The 21600-nt window shown below is 35.6% G+C and overlaps 1 protein-coding gene across 1 annotated transcript in view; it reads left to right on the top strand.

Moving 5' to 3' along the window:
- The window catches only part of DCN (decorin), a 40015-nt gene extending 21878 nt beyond the window's left edge, over nucleotides 1-18137 (top strand). Inside the window, exons 4-8 of the mRNA XM_075150998.1 lie at nucleotides 9010-9223; nucleotides 9412-9525; nucleotides 10741-10834; nucleotides 15399-15537; nucleotides 16629-18137. Of these exons, the coding sequence (XP_075007099.1) occupies nucleotides 9010-9223; nucleotides 9412-9525; nucleotides 10741-10834; nucleotides 15399-15537; nucleotides 16629-16823 (756 nt within the window). The 3' untranslated portion in view covers nucleotides 16824-18137. The remainder of the gene's footprint in view (nucleotides 1-9009; nucleotides 9224-9411; nucleotides 9526-10740; nucleotides 10835-15398; nucleotides 15538-16628) is intronic.
- The last annotated feature ends 3463 nt before the right edge of the window (nucleotides 18138-21600 follow it).

The raw sequence follows: 21600 nt of genomic DNA, 5'->3' as shown, positions 1-21600 counted from the left end.
ACCTCATAGTCTTGCCTCAATTTTGTTGAAATATCTCTTTCCTTCCAGATCAGAAAAAGGCTGTTACATCTCTGCCTTTGAAAGTAATACCCCAGCTCAGGCATATTTCTGAAAATATTATTTTTCTAGCCTTTCACCAACTCAATTTATTCTGTGTATTATTCCATTTGATCTTTTTTGATTATAATCGGTATAAACTACTTGGCTTTGCTTTCCTGGCTCTTCATAGCCTCTTTCTATTCTATTGTTTTCATTCACAACCAAGAAGCCAACTCACACTTTTTATCCATTCATGATACCAATGCCATTACCCAAACAAGCACTGTTTCAAACAAGAATCTGCATTCAGCCACTCATACTTGAAAAAAAAAAAATCCTATAAATATTTATCTCCTTAATTACTTCCAAATTCGCTCTTAAATCAAGAAGAAAAGTTTTTAAAAATTTCTAGGAATAGGCAAAATGTCAGTCTGTCCATAACAGAGGGAGCTGCATGGGTAAATCATGATGAGGTTCATGTCATCTAATTTTAGCATAGGTGTCTATACTTGAGGTAGTTACATAGATAACCTCTATAGTCAACAAAGAGAGGTAGGCGCTTCTACATCACATTTCATCTGACTTGGTTTTAGAATGAGATGATTTGTGCCCCAGAATTATTTTTCAATTCCTCTTCTTGGCTACTGAACAGATTTGACACCCTAACTCCTGCCGACTTGTTTTGGTTTTCTTCCGCCTTGGAGAGAAGTCCTGTGTTTTCAATGAAGATCATCTGCAAGGTGCTGAAAACGAGAAAAGTCTTGTCAGTGAAATTAATCTTTTCCTTCTTCATGACACTGCATGAAATGAGTCAGATGATGATATTGCAGATGAAAAGCACTGCCCCCAGTGACTTCTGCCTACTTGGCACTCAGATCGGGTCTCTGTTATACATCCTGCTGTGAGTTAAGCTGTTGTGAACTATGTAATCTATTGAGGTTAACTCTATGGATTTTTTTTTCTTTCTTTTATTACAGCAGATATAATTTAATAGTGAATTAAATAGGTAACTCTTCAGGGAAGGGATTATTTGTTTGTCTTACTCCCAAAAGTACCAAATACATGCTTGGTAATCATACAGAAGAGTGACAACCGTAACATAAGTTTAACAAATAACTTTCAAAACAGTGCAGTTTTCCTGGCTTTACTGAAGAACAAAAAACGATCCTCTCATCTCCTCCCCAAAATAATAATTTAGTCATGCGGTACATTTATGTAACTAGGCACCATCTTTACTCTCAGCAGGCATCATTCTTCTTCTTGTGTAATATCTGGGAATGATTCCCATTCCCCACCTTGCAACTAAATATTCTTCAGAGTCATAGTGAAAGGGGAATATTGTTTTTAGATAAATATAACTCAAAAGCTTTGCTATTGACAGAGCTCCGTTGTCACTTGTGTTTTAAGGAGATATATGTGTGTGTGTGATATATGTATGTGTGTGTATATATATATATCATGTATATGCTTTTTAATCATATTCCCTGATAAACATGGCTTATGTTAGCGTTACACTTGACAGTGTGATGTTCAAAAATTTCTAGACTTCTTAGACTTTACTAAACCTTCTTATACTCTACTAAAACAGGAAGATTTACATAATTTATCAGTGTTATTGTTCCAAAATCTAAAATTATCAGCAACTGCAGTTAACCTCTCGCATGAAGTGATCACTTAAGGGAACAATTCCTTAAATCCCAATTTTCATGGATCTTGAAAAAAAAGAATAGTCTATTAAGTTTATTTCTTTGAATATTCCTTTTCAATTCTTTCCTAATTCCTATAGACATCACCAACCATAGGCGTAATAGTTTTAGAAGAGATTTTCATGAACAAGTTGGGTTGAACCTAAAGTTCAACTTGTACTAAAAACCAGATGAAGTAAGGAGGAAAGAAAGGATCTACCTGTAACTTACCTGTGGCTTCTCTTTCAGCACAAATTTAACTGCTTATGCTCTGAGTGCACAATACACGGAAATAGAAATGAAAGAGAAATTAGTACCTACAAAAATATTCTTTGTATTGGAAAATTTTCCTGAGTAGGTAAAAGAGCAGTTAAAATTTACAGTTGTGGAAATATGGCAAGTAATTAGAAAAGGATGCAACTAAGGGAATATTTATCTGCAAATAATAGAGGCCTGCCAGAAAACACCAGAGTCAACAGATTTGGTGCACTTGATATTTTTATATTTTTAAATTTATCCAGGAAAAAGTGGCTAAACTATAAATGTTGTACTATAAAAATCCAGTGAGACTTCATACTATTTAAAAATGAAAGATAAAATATATTTTTTACCAGAGGACTTGGGAGAAAAGGGAAAAAATTGAAGACAGGTTTTTTTTAGGGCCGAGGACTGAGTTTTGCGGTTTCAGAAAACTGTCTGATATTACGTAAAAAACTTGCTTATGATTTAGACCTGTGGCAAAACAATCAGAGAGGCTCTATTGGAAAAGCCAGGAAAAAAATCTTCTATGAAACTGTCAGAATTTTCCAGGCAGATAGACACTTCTGGATAGAGTACAGTACTTTGACCCCATGGACACAGTAAAGAATCCAAAATACTACATGAGTAAGCCCTCATGCAGAGTGAAGGAGGAGTCTACAAAAACAACACATGGAGTTGCATGCTGTGTGGCAAAGCCAAAGCAAACCGGCATAATGCCTGGCACTTGGAAAAAGAGGTAAAAGAAAACTACTATTAGATCGCTATAAGAATAGCACAAGCAACAGAATAGTGACTGCATGCTTTTCCAACAGGAATTTTTCAATGGCACAGTGTTAGTACAGCAAAAGAAAATGAATGCGCTATTGGCCTGAAATCAAATGGAATATTGCTTAATTTAAGCTGGGAGAACTATGCAAAGCCATAGTTGTGCATGCAACAGTGCTCAAACCAATTGTATTTATACGGAAAGAAAAAACCTGCACAAAAGAGATAAAAGACAAACTTGGGAATTAAGGTTGTGACCATATCCACACTAAGGGATTATCAACACCAAATGTATGGGCAAATAAACTGAAACACTCTTTGTAGTAATATCAAGTGGAAAAATAATGTATTGCATTAGAAAAATTTCAGGCACTCCTTTTTTTTTTTTAATCAAAAGAAGGCTCCCTATGGAAGGACAAGGGCCAAGATTAACTGAAGAAAAGTCTAAGAACATCTTCCAGGTATACAGAAAAGCTCCTAAGAGGTCAAAAAATATTAATGAAAGAACACAGTCTTCTGAAGACTCATTACAGCTTCAGTTCCCTTTTCCCAGGCATAATTAAAAGAGAAGTTAAGTAAACATAATGCTCTGCAAATCACAGAATGAAGAATCGGTAACTGGCATACTGTAAAAAACCAAAGACAGATATGTCTGTCCATTTTCTACCTCTGAACTCAATTCCTAGTATCATCAATGGCAGACATTCTTAATAGGACTGAGAGATACCTTTTTTAAATTTTTTTTTTCCACTTGGTGCAGCTGTAGATTTCTAACAAATATTCTGAGAAGAGAAAAAAAAAATCTTTCTAAAATGCAGCACTCCCTTAGAGAGTTGTGATTTCCTCAGAATCTTCTTTGCATTGTGCTTAACACACAGTGAGATTTTCCACTGAAACAAGTGTGCAACACGCCACATGCATGCAAAACATTTTTAATGTGCAGAGGGTAAATATCTTTTCACATGAGGAAAACAACAGAAGAAAATACTTTGAGGTCCTTAAAATTCTGGAGAGAGTCAGCGTACAATGAAAAAAGGAAATTTTATAGAATACAACAATAAAATACACAAGTAAATTGTGATAAAATGAATGACCAAAATGCTTGCCTCAGTAGACAAGGACAGGGTTGAAAGATTCTCTAGAACTCCAGAGCATTAAGATTAGTTTTTTTGTTGGAGCAGGAAAATGTAGAGCCAGCTGCTCCCTGGTCATCTGTGCAAGTCATGTTACACAGGACTTATCAGTGAGAGCTCAAACACCATGCAACTAGATTTGCAACAGGCTCCTTGGCTTTGCGAGGTTATTCAACAAGGTTCTGTGGATGTGACCAAACTGCTTTCCACAGTCTTCTTTCACTTATACTGACAGGCTGTTGCTTCAATGCCTTGCCACCTCCTTCCCTCCCAGTTCATTCATCTCTTCCCCGTTGTTTCTATGTCATCCCTTTTTTCTTGCCTTTCTTAGCTGTGTCCGCTTGATCCTAAGTTTGGTAGGGTTACTATCAAACCCTACCAAAGAATTTAAGTAACAACAAATAAAGAATAATTGCACTATCATGGTTTTTTATACCTTTATCCTTTTCTGCCTTAACTGTAGATCATGGGCTCTTCAGGAGACATAACATCTGGAATTCTGTTCAGAGACCTCCTTGGATTCAGGGGCTCTTGGTTCCTTCAAGTTTACCAATGATTATGGTTTTTTAAATGAATTTTAAAACAAATACTTATTTTGTAGAATTCTGGTATAACACAATTAGAGAAGAAAGTCAAGTTCTGTTTTATACTTTTTTGTATTCGTTGTTGTTTTTGTTTTTCCTTAAGTGTGCATCCACTGCTAATAATTTGGTAGAAAAGCTTGACTATATGTCCAGGTTATGAGTATGACTTAACAACTAAAAACATAAGGCAAACAAGAAGGACAAAATTTATTATTATTTTTATTTGGATGCCTGACTCCTGAGCTTACAATTCTTAAGGCATTACTGTTCCTAGCAGAGCTGTAATAAAAACCAGGTAATAATGTAATACATAACCCAGGAAATTAAAGAAATTCCATCGGGTCAGTGGATTGACTTTTCAGTTTAAACCCTGAAGGACGCATGCATCATTAAAGATTTGATGTTAGGTAAGAGTACCATCCCCAGCTGGCAAAACAGATGTATCACCATGTATTATGACTGATAATAATTTGCTGATCATTTTACAGTTCACTTCTGATTTTGGCAAGGCTCTCGCTTCAAACTATTCTAAACTAAGAAGAACAGAAGTAGGGATGAAAACCCCTCAGAACAATCGCCTGAGATTCCCACATAATGAAATTACACCAAAAAATACAATCCTCTGCTCCTCACCCCTAGACAGGGCAAAAATTTTAAGTTTTGGTAACCCCAAGAACAACCCTATGCCAGTTCCTACATGATTGCCACACACTCCCTCTGCAGTTTGTCAGGGTGTATTTTGACAAAAGCCTGCCAACAAGTGTTCCAAAATTTTCCTGAATTGTGAATCCTCCTTTTTGTTTTGGGAATAAATACTTGAGGTAAAAACCAGGCCAGAGGGAGCTAAATGGCCAGATTCCCACTGACTTCAATGGAGCCAACATCTATTCCTGTCATACGCTGATTTTTTTTTTTTTTCTGACTACGCTAATACCAGAGGTGTTTCAGTAAAAAGTAAGCCATATTTGGAGCAAAGCTTGGATTTTTTTCCTCTCTGAGCACCGCTTAAACTGCTGGTCATGGTAAGCTGGTCTGTAGATATTACCACAGAGAAATATTGTAACAGAGTCAATGTTTACCGTGCAATGTTTACATGCTATATATGACAAGGGAAAAAGGCTTTATCTCAGGAAAATGAGGATGGAAGCTAATTTTTCTCTTATCTATAGGAAATTGCTGTGAAGCCTCTAAGACTGACTAAGTGATGTCTTTAATACTTGATGTATTTGTGCCTCTTTATTTTCTCTTTCTTTCTTACCTCTTTTCTTACCTATGGCTAAATACCTTCGCACCCATACCAGGTCATGCTGAAAGCTGTACATTCGTGTGTTCAGCCTTCTGTATTGCGAATTGGTGATATGCTTCAACTCTTTTTTTTTTTTCCAGGGGGAGTACATTTATTTTAAAAGAAATATCTTTTTCCCTCTGCTAAAAATGGAAGGGTGGAAGAAGATAGATTTTTGAAGAAAAGTATCAATTCCTGTGGCTCTGTTCTAGGCTGAATTCTGCCGAATCATTTCATACTAGCAGCATCACAAGTACTATCTGTGGCTAAGGGACCCAGCACTTTCACATTGACCATTATTTTTCCCTCTGAGTACTTCTTGCCCTCTACAAAATTTGTATATGTCCTTTAACAAGATGAATATAATGCCCCGTCATGCCATCTGGGCTTTATTCAGGATAGCTAGTCCATGTGGCATGTTTTTGCCTAACATCCCTTCCTTAATAGCACTGCCTGCAGATGTTTTCCCTAGGTTTTTCTCCTCTAGTTCCTGTTTTCACTGACCTTTAAATTCCCCTGAGTTTTTAATTTTATTTTATTTTGTTTTGTTTTAACTTTTGTTACATGTAAACCATACGGGGCACATTCTGAGGAAAGTAAACAGCATTGCTCCAAGGCTAATAACTTAGTTCTTTGTCTTGCATATAATAGAGTTATTGTGAAGTGGGAAAGGAACCCAGGGGTATGGCTTGCCAGGTGCTATGCTTGTGTGTTATCCTCATCATTTGCTGTTGCTCTGGGAGACAGTAAAACTTCTCTTGCAAATTCTGATGTGTGGGTTTATTTTTTCTTCTTTACAGCTGCACAACAGTGTGGAAAAATGCAGGTTTAAAATACGGGGAGCAGAGACTGGCAGAGCAGGATGTAGGTGGGAAATGATATTCTGGTACAAAAAAGATGGAAACTACAGGGTTGTGATACCTTCCCACCTTATACCACCATACATATGTTCCTACTGTGAAATCAGTATTTTAAACATTCCTTTGATAGATACTATCATTTCTAAGTGAGAGACTTTCTGAATGTTTGAATAAAAGTTCTGTGCATTTCCCCAAGATAACACGATCATATTCAGGAGAAAGCATTGGCAAAGCAGAACAGATTAATCCTAAATACCTAGACAATTTCTGGTTTTGGTCGGGACTATCGTTCTACTCTGAAGAGCTGTAACAATCCTCTTAACACCAACTACTCAGAGAATATTTAAACTGCAGTGCCTAGCTGAATGTATACCTATCTATTTCCAGCAAGAAATATTTACATCAGATCATCAGCTGTGATAATCATAGCCCAAACATTTTCTATCTAAAAGGCAACAAAGTTAAAACAAATCAAATAAAAAAGAAAAAAAATGTAAGGCAGAATTTTAGCTGAAATAAATGACCAAGCAATACAAAGCAGGATGCAGGATAAAAATTTCAAGTGCTGATAAGATGAGTCTAAACTCATTGAACGTTGACTTAGAGATCTATGGAAAAGAAATCCATGGTAAAATTAAGGGGAAAAAAAATGTAATTAGCAATAGCACATTCAGTTATTCAGTTATTATGATAAAAAAATGAAAGAGACTTATCTGCATAATTCAAGCTGTACCCCTCATAATAACTGGATTGTTTCCCATGTCCTAATATTGTGCAGGTAGCTGTATTACACTATGGGCAGAATCTACATCTGTATAACACTTCTGGCAATGATGACTCAGGAAACCACACCCTGTGTGTACCCCATGTGTTCTCATGGCAGTTCTTATAGCTCAGGCTCAAATAAAAGAGTTGGGGCCATGGCTCCCACTGACCAATATATTTATTTTGGGAGAGGCTTATTGTTAGGGAAATACTCTGCTGAACTGTGAGTGACCTTTTCTACCTCCTCTTGCAAATGTGTTATTGCTAGCTAGCATACAAAATTAAAACCAGATACGCTCAGCTTTACATGTACTGAGTGAAACAGTGAACACACTGCTTGCTTTGCTCAGAATGATCTGCAAGAGGAGTCCATTTTCCTCCAAGAAACAGACTAAAGTGTAATTCTGAAAATATTAAAAGTGTATTAAAATGCACTGAATGTTAACTATAGTATTTGCAATATAAAAATTTGTGGTTTAACAGCAACTGTTGTCTTCTCTTTCTGAAAATAGCATAATGGAGTTAGTGAACAAAGATGCTCTATAGCTATTCTCTAGTAATAAATGTAAGTAGATATATCTATATTTATACAGCCCATTCTACCTAATGCACTGCACAAACATGCAGCACTGTAAGTAGATAACAAGCAGAAGGAATGATAAGATTCATTCTGATATGTATCATATCTGAAATCCTTTCCATTAGCTGCGTTGCTGTTCTGATAGTAATGGGACTTTCTTCTCCCTTTTTATGTCATGGTTGGTTAATCGATAAGAGAGTTAGCAGTAATGCAAAATTTCAGAGGCATATGGAGACCACCTATTACAGAGCTTTCATGGGGGCCTTTCTTCCCTGACTGTATAGAGAGCTAATTTGCTTAGAATTACCCTGAGTCTAGATATCACAATTCTTGGAGAACTAGATTGGGCACCTACACAGTAGGCAGAACGAATATGGTCCATGATCCCTAACTGCAGGATTTAGAGTATGATGCTTCACATTGCTCCCCTTCCATACCAAGTTACACTTACCAAAAAAAAAACTTATATCTCTGCAAAGATGAGGTTATCATCAGGCAGAAATCTAATAAGTGCAGTCTATAAGACTAACAAGAAAGAGGTGATGATATGCATATTTTTATTAAGCTGGGCTGTGCTTTCACTGTATTGAGTCATAGAATTTTCTGTTCAGGAAAAACTGGTTAGGATGGTTGTGTGAGGAGGGGTAATGTATAAAAGTATCCTCAGAATAACCAAAATCAGGAAAAAAATCCCAAATAAAACTGATAATGTTAGTTATATGTGAATGTCTTGTTCTTCACAGCTTTCAAATGGAAGGGTTGTATTTATACCCAAATTCTTGGGTATAAATCATGGATGTTAACAGAAGCTGCATATACCTCAGCAATGAAATAACGCTTGTATTTGTTAAGTAGGCCTTGTTTATCTTTCACTGTTTCAGAAGTTCTTAATCGATTTGTTTTAGTACTGCATTGTATTTTCTTCAGCTCACTAGATTAGCCATCAAAAGACATCAAAACATACTAGTAAATAATAATAATTTTAAAATGTTTCATTCCTAAAATAATTTCCCTAGTGATCATCTGAGATCTCCTTCATTATTACTCCACAGGCATTGATCCTTGTTAACAACAAAATCAGCAAAATAAGCCCGTTAGCTTTTGCTCCTCTGAAGAAACTGGAAAGACTTTACCTGTCCAAGAACAACCTGAAGGAACTCCCAGAAAACATGCCGAAGTCTCTTCAGGAGATACGGGCTCATGAGAATGAGATCTCCAAGTTGAGGAAAGCTGTCTTTAACGGACTGAATCAAGTGATTGTCTTAGGTACGAGCATGAGAAATTATAACAAAATCAACTCTCTGTTTTTTCAAGATGTTGTTTTTAGTTCAATCAGTGATTTTATGTAGAAAGCCAAGAAATGCTCCAATAAGTTGTACCTCCAAATTAGCTTTGATCTGAAGGATATAGGTATCTACACTGCAGCACAGCTCACAACCATGTTTTGTTGGCAGAACTAGGCACCAATCCAATCAAGAGTTCAGGCATTGAAAACGGAGCTTTTCAGGGGATGAAGAGGCTCTCCTATATCCGAATCGCAGACACCAACATTACTAGCATCCCAAAAGGTAAGAAATTCAATTAATATTTCAGAGATTTGCACAGATATAATATAGTGACTTCTAGTCAGCTGGAAAAAATGATTATGGAAGTCTTTTGACTCAGTCCTTAGGGTATCCATTACTTGAGTACTTCATTTTTTTTGTCAGTTGACTTTTATTGGTTTGAAAAATTTTGTTTTTCTATTATGAGAAGCTCCACAAGAGATGCACTGTCAAATGTAAACCATTTTATGTTATTTTGCTTTTCTTGTCTCATAGCTGAAATATAAAGTGGAAGAATGTTTTCACCCTCCTACCCTGGTTGGTGAGCCTGATCAGCATTACACGGATGTAAACTCATGTAGAATTAACTGAAATTCTACAAACATAAAATAAACCCTCCACAAGTCTATGGGTTTGAAGCCAAAAATATTGTTCCTATACAAAACAGAAACATCTACTATTTTTAAAATAGTACTTCATGGCAAATTGCTACAAAATAAGAACAGCTTCAATATAACCTATTAAAAAAAAAGTAAACAAAACAAAACAAACCAGAATGGTTCCAATCCAGAGGAAATTATATTCAATTTATTCATACTTCAGCCAGCAGATTGTTTTGAAATAGCTGAAAACTTTTTGAAAGTTAATACTAGTCGTTATTTGTTTATTCCCTCATTTCCTGTTTTGGATGTTCCTTTGAGGGACCTCAGATAGTTAAAATATTTGGTTCCAATTTTTTTTCCTGATAAACAGAATTTGCAAACTAATATGTGCCCTACCTAAAATAACATTAAAATTATTTTACCTCATCTTTGTAATCTCATTTTCTGCTGCTGTTATTTTTTAAATATCCAGGTGCCAAATGTTTGTAGATTTATGTATATGGATAGTCTGGCTAAAATGAAGTCTCTTTCTCTTACACTATTATATATGTCCTATTTACATAATCATGAAGGCTAGAATTCATATCTGAATTTCATTTAGCTATTTTTTAAGAATTAACTGTTCTATGATGACCTTAGGAGCTTGGTCTTATTTCATGCCAAATAAATTGTTACAAGTTGTTTTCAGTTTCCCTGATTGTGAAAGTTCCTTGTTTCATTCAGTGAATTGGTTTTGGCCATATCTAGTAAAAATCTTTTTGTTACTGTAAAGGAACCTCAGTATAACACAAGTCCTTTAAAAAAAGATAATATTCCAGTTTTATGAAAACGAATTTGATGGTGTTCTCTCTTTCAGGCCTTCCCCCATCCCTTACTGAACTTCATCTTGACGGCAACAAAATCAGCAAAATTGATGCTGAAGGTCTGTCTGGACTCACCAACTTGGCAAAGTAAGAATTCATTTATTCTTTTCACATAAAATATTCGTTGAAATTGTAACCACCACACACCCAATTAGAAAACATCATTCTGGGCTTCATAAGCATTATCGTCATTGAAGCAGTACATAACTTAACAGGAAAAGCTTCTAAGGAGTTGTGTACTGACTTAAGAGAACAAAACAGGTTTTTTTTTCCTAATAACACTTTCCAGCTGTTTTCATTTATGAGTGTCGTATGCCCAGGACAACTGTTTCTTTGATTTAAAAAAAAGAAAGAAAGATAAAGGGAGCAATTAGATTTTTTAACTGTCATGCTTCTTTCATTGTATTTCCATCTTTGGTTTATGCAGTTTTCTTGGGACACTGCATTGCTCATGCAATTTGCCCTGGAAATTGAGGAAAAAAGCACATGGGAACCAAAACTGCTTGCAACAGTGTTTCCTTTGTTTCTCAAGAAAGGCAAGTCTGCAATGAGTCCAGGAACATGACAAAAAAAAAATAATCATACAATATAAATGAAAAAGTGTCATTTTTTCAGAGTGATTGTACTTTGCTAATCTGTGAATATGTTGTTGAATAAGTTTCTTTAACTGTAGGAAAATGTAAGGAGAATTCACAAAGAGCAGTTGTAGACGTACAGAATTATTTGTGAATTAGTTCACATTAGATAACATGCTAAAATAGTAAAACGGACCTTTACTACAAGGTATTTTAATACTATGATACTTTAAAACTTTTGTATGAAAATAGAAGTGTAATTGACCTAAAAGACCTTTAATCAGATTACTGGATCTAATTCCTGGATCTTCATCTTAATCATTCTGCTTGTCATAATGAAGGCAGAAAACAGAAATCAAAGAAAGATTGCTGAGCAACAGGAGTTAAGTTTATCACTGTTTATAATAGCTTGGACAGCAATTTAGTGCAATGAAGTATATAGTAACACATATTTCAAATCCGGCAATTCCAAGTGATAAAGCTTGGAACAGCTTTCTAGAGCTTGTAAAATAAGACATTTCAACTCACATTTGGTGCTCATATTTGATTACAGATTCATCCCTGCTCAAAAAAAAGTCTGCTCCTGGATTTTAATGAAAAAATAAAAATGCCATAATTATGGGTTAGGGGGCTATGAAGCAGTTACTCTTTATGATAGAGGCTTACTATAAAATGTAACATCCTCCAGAGGAATGATAAAGAAAACTTCCCAAACCAAAACAACATCATAACTACTCAGGTAGAGAGTAATTTACTTTACTGGAGGAGGGAGGTGTGGGGTGTGTCAGCTGTCCTGCAGATGACAGAGTTTTTCTGCTTTTTCACATTCACACTTGGAAAACACTACGGGCAACATCACATGGACAATATTGTTGGAAGTCCTTCTTAAGACATAAAGTTTTATGCAGCAAGTTCTGATGGACTACTAAAAATATCTAACCTTGGGCTGCTTCTATGGTGGCTGTACTGTACGGAGAAACCAATACTCTGTTGATCATGGTGTGGAAATGTGGAGCTGCTCAGAGCAGGCACCAAGTTTTAAACAGGTCTCTGGTCTGTGCTTAAGCAGGCAACCTAAGCATAGTCAGAAATCCTCTTTTGCAAAGTTGAAAAGTAAGGCAGAATACAGATTGGCGAAAAAGAAGCGCATTGGACGTAACAGAGCAGACAGATTGGAGAAAGGAGGGAGCTATGGGAGAGCTCTAGGACAGCATATGGGATAAATCTAAGGGCCCCTTATGCCACAGAAACAAGCTAGCAAGAAACAGCTTTTATTTACACATCTAAGTTTTCAGGAACATCAGTACGGGGTCAGACCACTCTCCTCCTGGATCATGTCAACTCATGCTCAGCAGTCTAATAACTGCCCTAAAGCACAGTTAGACTTTGAGAAACAAGTCATTTTTCTGACCGTGTTAAGGTGTTTCGAACTCTAAAATGTTCCACACAAGAGCTCGGTGTAGATCTACTGCTCATTCTCTTTTGAAGTCTTGAGTTCTAGCAGACTGCCAATATTTGTCCTTTTTGTTTGTTTGTTTTTCTTGTAAAATTACTCTTAAGTCTTTCAAAAGTCTTCATATAGTGCTGCAGTGTCAAAAAAATAATTTCATGAATGTAAACCGAACAAAGACTTCGCTGGTTACATGCAGGAATGAGCTCCACAGGAGGATATACACATTACACAACTGGTGTTTCTAATGTCTATATCCTATTAAAGTTTACTGAAAAGATCTAGCTCCATACAGTGGAAGTTGCATCAAGCCCAGAATAACGATGATGGTGAGCAGCACGAAGTTTGTTAAAAAAAGTGGAAATGGGCCAACAGGGATGTTGGAGACAAAAGAAGGTGAAAAAAATATTTCTTCAATTTTTAGATATGTTTTTGATGGTGCTCTCCAATGATTTAGAACACTGTGACTAGATCACCTAAAACACTGGAAAAATGTTGTGCATTCACTAATATAAAAGGAAGTAATATGTCAATATATTAAGCAAGAGTGATTTTTCAAATTCTTCCCTTTTTTTTCCCATGGGAAAAGGAAGAGAGATGAAGACTATATTCTTTCCTAACACTCTTAATCACCCTGTATTTTCCACACTAATATTGACTTATTTCATTTGTAAACATGGCCCCAAGAGACTGAGAGTTTGTTTGTAACACATTTAGATGAGATGTAATTACATATAATTTCACTGCTTGTGGGAGTTAGATCCACTTTTCTACAGACTCCTCCAATTTTACTCTTTCCCTAAAAGACTTTCCCTGCATGAGCTAATGCAGAGTTGGATCTTGTCCATCCCTATGGTGTTAAAGGGGTTACTTTTGCTTCAATAGACCAATATCAAAGTCAGACCTCTTTTTTTCATGCTGGTCTTCCTAGGTGTGACTCATCTTGTAGGCCTGCACATGTAGCGAGCATATATTTGGATATGTGTCAACCAAGAATTTATAGTCTTCTGCCAAAATGTTTTTTTTTTTTTTTCCTTAATCCTTTTAAAGGCATTCACTATGAGCACCCATCACTGAAGTCGTTTGTAGACATTCTGTAGATCTTCAGACCAAATTGCTCTGTAGGATCAAATCCCCCAAGCTTTCCTAAATCTTGATGTACTCTACTCAAAAGGAATTTTGTTCTAATAACTTTTAAATGAAAATTCTTCCTGACCAAATTATAGCAAAGATATGGGATACTGTGAACTGATTTCTAAGTGAAATAAATCCCTGTTGATGTCAGTGGAAATCTCATTAAGCTCTCCTTTGTCATTTAATAGTTTGACAACATTGCAGTGTTTAAATGAGTGTGATATGACTATTGTGTTATATATATTACTAGTTAACAAGATCTTTCTTTGACTGTTTATTTTTAAAAGGAAAATTATAAAATGCGCTTCCATTCTTGGACAGCATTATTTCTGGAAACATCTCTGCCATAAAGATCAAACAAGAATTTTTAGTTCTGTGATTTTATATTAGGTCCAGATTCTGACTTTTGAAGCTGGCACAAGCCACAAAGAATTATAGGTAGTAGATTACCATGAATAAGACTTCCTTTAAAAGTATTCATCCATAGCAAATAATTTTAACACAAGGATTCTAATTACCTATATTAAATTATTCAATTAATCAATTAATTAATATACTAATAAATTCTTCAATTCTTCTTCAGTTATTAATAAATTTCAGAGTATTTTTTCCCTCAAAATTAAAAAAGATTGCTTAAAGAACAAAGATAAAGCAAACTAGATTAAATAGGTTTAGCATTCATAGAAATAATTTTCTCAAAGGACAACACTCCTGATGATAACTGCTGCAGAATTACCACTGAATTCCTTACTGCAACACAGAACATTGTAACTTATGAGAATCTCTTGAAAAAATTCTGTAGTTTGGAATTGCAAACCAAAATAGTATTAACACCGAAATACACAGATAGGACCAGATTTTCCAAACTGGACATAAATTGTGCTAGTAAACCCAGAATGTGGATGTGTAAAGCAGGAAGGATGATTTTGTGATGAAAGCTCTGGACTGGAACCTGGGAGAAATTTGTATGTCCCACTTCTGTGTCCTGCTGAACAGATCATTATGTATGACTCAGCTCCTGTTTCCAGTCTGTAACATGTCTCTAACTACATAAGTATCTTAGAAGGATGTGGTGAAGATTTAAACTTAACAGTTCTGGTCACCCTGGGTTATGTGGTTTGACAAAGAAAGTTACAGCCAGTGCTCCTAAAGTCATGCAAGAAACTCTTATTCAGCTTTTAAAGCAAGACTGGTGTCTATGGAGGTATATAGGACATATTTAGAGTGGGATTAGGCATATAGCTCATGAAAGTATGCAGTGCCATGGGCACAAGTTGAATGATATCATGATAATTATGATAGTTCACATCAGATGTCAAACTTATTTAAATATGTTTAATTAAACTAGTTCTCCATGGTGACTTCGTACCTCATGCATAGTTCTGAAAATTAGCCTGGTCTGTTCTACAACAGTAGTGTAGAGAAATAATCAACCCAAGAAAGATGGTTATGTGGACAAGTTTAACATATTTTTTGTTTGTTTTTTTTTCAGATTGGGTCTCAGCTTCAACAGTATTTCTTCAGTTGAAAATGGCTCTCTTAACAATGTACCTCATCTGAGAGAGCTCCATTTGAACAACAATGAACTTGTCAGAGTACCTGGCGGGCTGGGTGAACACAAATATATCCAGGTAAAGTTTATCACACTGGCTCAGAGAGCAATAGTTGAAAGATTCTGAATGTTATTTGTGTAGTTATTCAGTCTTGAACAAAAACATATACAGTATTTGTGCAAAAGGTAACTTGATGCAAGTTTCATAAACTGTTGAATAGGCATGGAAAAGTTGCATACACCAGGAAGACTCTTATTCTGATTTTTGTGTGGATGTGGCTATGGAAGTGTATAGATCTGGAGGTGTGCTTTCGTTATCTCTGTGTGTCTGAGGGGACGCAATAAATATGGGATTATTTGTGTACTTTGATTTCCTCTTTACTCAAAAAATGCTTTCAAAGAACATTTCTTCTGTTGAATTTTTTTCAATTCTACTCAGTGACATTTTGCAACCTTTTCCAAGAACCTTCCCTTTGGTATCTCACAAAGCTGTGCCTTCAGGAGGGCAAAGACGCAATATGCATTTTTCATCAGCAATATTTTTGAGGTCTGTGTGGCTGGATAGCTAGAAATATGGCCTCTTGGAACCAATTAAAATCTGTCTTCACTTGGACTAAGATTTTACAGGAAAGAAAGCTCCCAAAGAATGAAGACTCCCAAATGTAAATCACCACTTGCGTGTAACTTGGGAAAATTCATCAGAAATGGTGACTCTGGAGCAAAGTAATATTCATCAGCTATTTTAAATCATCATTAGTGATTACTTTGGCTCTGAGTCCTGTACAGTTGCACTCATGAGAGTGAAAGCATTAGAGCTGGAGAGAAACCAATTAGCACCAAATACGTTATTTATATACAGCACATGCTTCTGAACCACAGCACTGTATTAATAATTCCACATCTTTGACTCCTGTTTTGGTTACAGTATGTTCATGTGATAGTAATGTTATTCGATTGCCTTGCACAGTTTCTGCTCTTTCTGTAGGAATTATTTCTAATTGGGTTTACTCTAGGTATTTCAAAAGGTAAGCAGAATCAAGAATTTGTTTGGAAAAAAGGATATATTTTTACTCTGTTTGACATTGCACAATACATTATTTGACATCAAATAATTTATCTTATTTGCCATGGTAGCTCTATGTCCCACTTCTGTACTTCTATGCTTTTCAGGTGGTCTATCTTCATAACAACAAAATTGCTTCAATTGGTATCAACGACTTTTGCCCTCTTGGCTACAACACCAAAAAGGCTAGCTATTCCGGTGTAAGCCTCTTCAGCAACCCCGTGCAGTACTGGGAAATCCAGCCCTCTGCTTTCCGATGCATCCATGAACGTTCTGCAGTACAGATTGGAAATTACAAATAGATGTCTAAAGATGGGGTTTGGTTGTGTTTCAGCTAAAGTACCTGTTGTAATAGGCCTGTTCAAAAAATTGTTGCTAACAATTAATGCCAAATACCAGAAACTTCACTTTAAAGTGGAGATGATCCATTGAGGTAGAATAAATGAATCATTACAGATGTACAAGATCAAGCATACCATCAAAAAGAATTGCTGACTGTGCTTTAAACTGACTTATTTCAGCCTTCTTTTCCAGCATGCTTTCTGTGGTATTTTTCAGTTTGCTGAATGCTACAGGTTTTCAGATTCCACTGTATATGAGATTCGGAGTAAATATTTGTCAAGCTATGATATTAAAAAAAAAAAAATAGTGATTGAGGTTATTTTTATAGCCACACACACAAAAAAATAGTAGAGGGAAAAAAGACTCTCAAATTGTCTTGAGACTTGAGAAGGTGAGAGTTACCTCCTTTAAATTTATTTCAAGCCCTGGAGGTTTAAAAATATCCACTATAACACTAAGCTAATTCTGAATGTATCTATTTAGCAGAGGCAAATAAAGTTGTTGCTAATGTCATTATTTTGGGAAAAAATAAAATAAATTCATATTGTACACATAGTTCTTTAAAGTTTGCCATTCTTCTAGAGCAATGCTATTCGGGATTAACCTAACATAATCCTATTGAACAAAATAATGAGTAGTCTGCAGTACAAAACCTGTAACCTATGTCTGGAGCTCAATGACTAAATTTCCTTAAGACAAATCCCTCTCACCTTGGTCACAAGAGTGGTTTTAATGACTTCAGTGAGACTGCCTTGCAGAGCATGGTATTAGGGTTTAGTCATTGGTATCAATCCATGTATATATCTAAACCAAAAATAATAGCAGTTGTTCTGCATTGTACATTTGTCAGCATCCTTTACTGTTTTTGTTTTTTAAACAATTTTTTTAATTGTCAAGTAGAGATATGCAGGCTCCCCAACTGATGAATTTGTGAAATTTAGATTACAAGCAAAATCATAAATATAGCAAAATATGCAGTGAAATAACTGCAAGGCCTAGCTGGACATTGCTGGGACATCCTTCGTAGAAGTATCTTCTTAGAGTGATTTGAAGCCCTCTGCAAATTGGGATTCTTCAACCCATACCAGTGGGTAGCAAGCACATCAAAGGTAGGCTGCACATTTCTACTGTCAATCTACAAAGCTAAACATATACTCAATAAAAATGTCACCTTAAAAGAATCTTCTGCAGCCTCTTAATACTCCAAGGTCAATCTCTCTAATTTGTAAAACTTATATGTCATTTATATTAAAGACTAATGTAATACAGGCAAACTCCAAAGTGTTTGTCTTTATTTTCTGTTTTGATAACATAATATAGTGTGTCAGACCTTTAATTATGATTAAGTCTTGAAAATTTAACATCTTTGGCATGACGATAGCCAAAGAACAAGTTGTGTGAAATTCTCTTGCCTCAAGAAACTTATTCATGCCTAACACTCATAGGTATTTTTTCTAGAAAATGAATACATTCTCTTTATAGCTGTCATTTATTCAGGTAGTAAATAATTGGAAACGATTATGAATCACTAAAGCCATTACACAGAAAAAGCGTGTTTGCACTCTTGTTAGCTATCTTCTTCATAAGTAGCCAATGATATCCCTCATTTGCATCCGTTTTTTCTTCTGGGTTTCATATTTTCTGAGTGTTATTTTTAAATAAAACTAACAATACATGATATCCTTGTGTCACTGGAGGGAAAACCCTCCAGAAAATCAGCAGTTAGATTTTTTCCTTTTGGTTCTTGCTTGGATATCTGCTATTATTCAGAGAGAGACTTCATGCAGAAAGCTAAGCACTAGCATTTCAATAGAGAACAAAGGCATTGTATTAGCTTGAACAACTCCACAGGGTTTGTATGTACACAGTTCAAATTAGCAGAGGCAAATACAACTTACAGGAAGAGATTTATACAATATATAATAACAATTACTTATTACATAAAACTTCATATAAACATATACACAAACTTCCCATCCATGGCTTTAAAATCTCTCCATAGTCAGGCTTTTCTTTTAAACCAGAAGCAACTTTAAGTCCAAAGGAAAATATCTGAGCCTGGTTCTCCTCTGTAATACCCATGTCCCATGCCAAGCTTGCTGCCCTCTGTGCTAAAGCATAAGCTGTTCCTCATAAAATACATTCTCCGCTAACAACCAAGGGCTGCAAAGATAACAGGACTTTCCTGATTCCCAGTCCTTCACAATAAAACACAATAAACAAATCCTATAACATGAGACCTCAGCAAGTTCATGACAAATTCAAAAGGTAAACACACTGTCGGTTTTCCATAAATTGTGCAGCCATACCTACAATGTCTGATTGATGGGACCCTATCCACACACAGCATCTGCAAAGACTTCAAAGCAGTGGGAAGCCCAATACTTTTAAAACTGCTTTTCATATAAATACAGAACAGATGGCTCTTCCACTTAAAAACAAAACAAAAAAAAAAAGAAAGAAAGAAAGAAAGAAAAAAAGAACAAACCCAAACAAACCATAAGCAGTTGGACAGAAAGAATTACGAGAGTTAAGTAGAAAGCCTTTAGGCCCGAAAGTGCGTCTCCGATCACTCCATAAAGTATGAAGACGGCAAACAGTCACAACTGTAGGACTCAAACACATAAAGGAATAAAACCCTTGTTTCCTGGCACAGCCCAGGCACCTTATCTTATCCCTTCCTGCATCCTTGGGCCACAGAGGGGTCACTGGAGGTAAGGGTGTGACCATCTCTCAGGTGTGAGAATAGACCCTCCTAGGGAGCCTGAAACAAAACATATCCTAATAATCGGAAAACTCAAGCTGGTGGAAACAAGACATATGAGAATGAAAAGGTGTAGTGACAGATCTTCAGCTGCAAGAATAACGGAAGTATCTAACTGACATACAGAGGCTTTTTATTTCTTTCACTGAATATAAAATTATAAAAAACTCCAATAGCACTTGCTTGCCTTTGCTTTTAAACTCAATTTTCTAATAATATTTATAAAATTCTATCTTTTTGTGATAAAGAAGACATAATAATAAAATTAGAGATAACAATGTATTTTCTGCCATCTTAAATTAATAATGCCTATGATTCATCACACTACTTAGGAACAGGCCTGAGTAAATATTCGGACTTTCCTTTTTCTTATTTAAAGAGCTTTTCAGAATTATGGCCAAAATTTCCTGCTACTTTTTGATATCTAAATGCATCATTTTTCCCCTAGTCATGAACCTTATTGAAGTGTTAATTAAAGTCCCTGTAAGAGGTTTTTAACGAAACAAAATAGTCCCTTCTGTTTTCTATTGAATTGACTAAACGAGTTGGAAATGAAAATGATGTCTTGAAGAAGTGATGCTGCTTTAAGTTTTTACTGCAGTTTGATGGCTATATTGTAAACTTACTCTTTTGTACTATCCTTCCCACTTTTTTTTTCTTTTTTAAATTAATGATATCCCTTAGGTTTAGACTTTCCAAAAGCAGATGCACTTTTTTTGTTAGCAAAACCCTATATTGCTGAAGAATGTTATTTTTCAAAACCTGACTACAAATCAATTAGCCCCTTCACATATGCTTGACTCTTAAAGCCAGAAGAGAGCTGGCTAGTTTCTCCTAAAGTGCACCAGGTTATGGATAGTCATCATATACTTGATTGCTGATGTATAAATGACATCAAATCTAATTTCATTTCCAGGAAAGGATCAACTCTTAAATCCCTGGCATCAATGTGTTGTTCTGCTTTCCAGGCCTATAGATTTTTTTCAGTTCCCTCACAAACTGCTTCTCAAATCCTCTAAACACAATGTCTGGCAACAGCTCTTTGGCCCATAACCTGTTTTTTTGACCTACTAGTGAACCACTCTGTTATAATCTCTTTCCGCTTATGTTCGTTATTTTTTTTAAACAGATAGTATTATCTACCTCACAGTCATACATACAAATTAGCAGAGAAATTGCTTTTGTTCCATGCAAGCATTAATTTCATGCATTTATAATATCATATGCAAAATAACTAGAAAAAATTACAAAAGGCTTTCTGATCCCACCACTACTCTGAAGTGCCATCTAGTGTCACTGAGGGACAGTAACAAAGTTACAGTTCACTAATTGTGAAAACCAGGAGGAAAGATGTTTATAAGGCTTTATGAAAAGAGGCAATACAAATTCACATACTTACCCTGCTGTTTCACTTTTTTCTTTTTTTTTTTTTTTAAGTCAGAGTGCATAGCTGTGAAATCAATAGCTTTTTTGTACGTCCACAGTCAAATATCCTTGTTTTGCACATGGATGTGTTTTTGCTCATCCTCTCTGAATGTACACATTGCTCTGAAGTCAGTTTTGCCACAGGGACTGCCCATGTTTCTGTAATTTTTTTTTCCAAAAGAGATGACCTTATTTTCCATGGTCATTACCAAGCTATTGCTAAGTGGTTGAGTTATTTTCCATTCCAAATTTTAAACCACCAAAGGGGTTTAGTTGGTGCTAATTTAGTTGGAAGTAGTTTATTCAATAAAAAGAAAAAGAAATTAAGGAGCATGTTAGTAACAAGTTTGCACATGACTGAAGGGGAAACATGGACTGTGAGATATTCGATATTAAGTGCATCATCTTCAAACTGGAATAGTAGAACTAAAAATAGTTCATAATTTTTACCATAAAACATTACCCTAACAGTGCTCCAGCAGCTCCAGCTGCAATAGAACAAAGTATCTGTGCATCTCTTGAAAAGGCACAAAAACTGTCTCAGTGTT

Source organism: Calonectris borealis, chromosome 1, assembly GCF_964195595.1.
Source record: "Calonectris borealis chromosome 1, bCalBor7.hap1.2, whole genome shotgun sequence".
NCBI classification, from domain to species: domain Eukaryota; kingdom Metazoa; phylum Chordata; class Aves; order Procellariiformes; family Procellariidae; genus Calonectris; species Calonectris borealis.
Note: the sequence above shows the minus strand (reverse complement) of the source record. Positions and strands in the feature narration are given on the sequence as shown.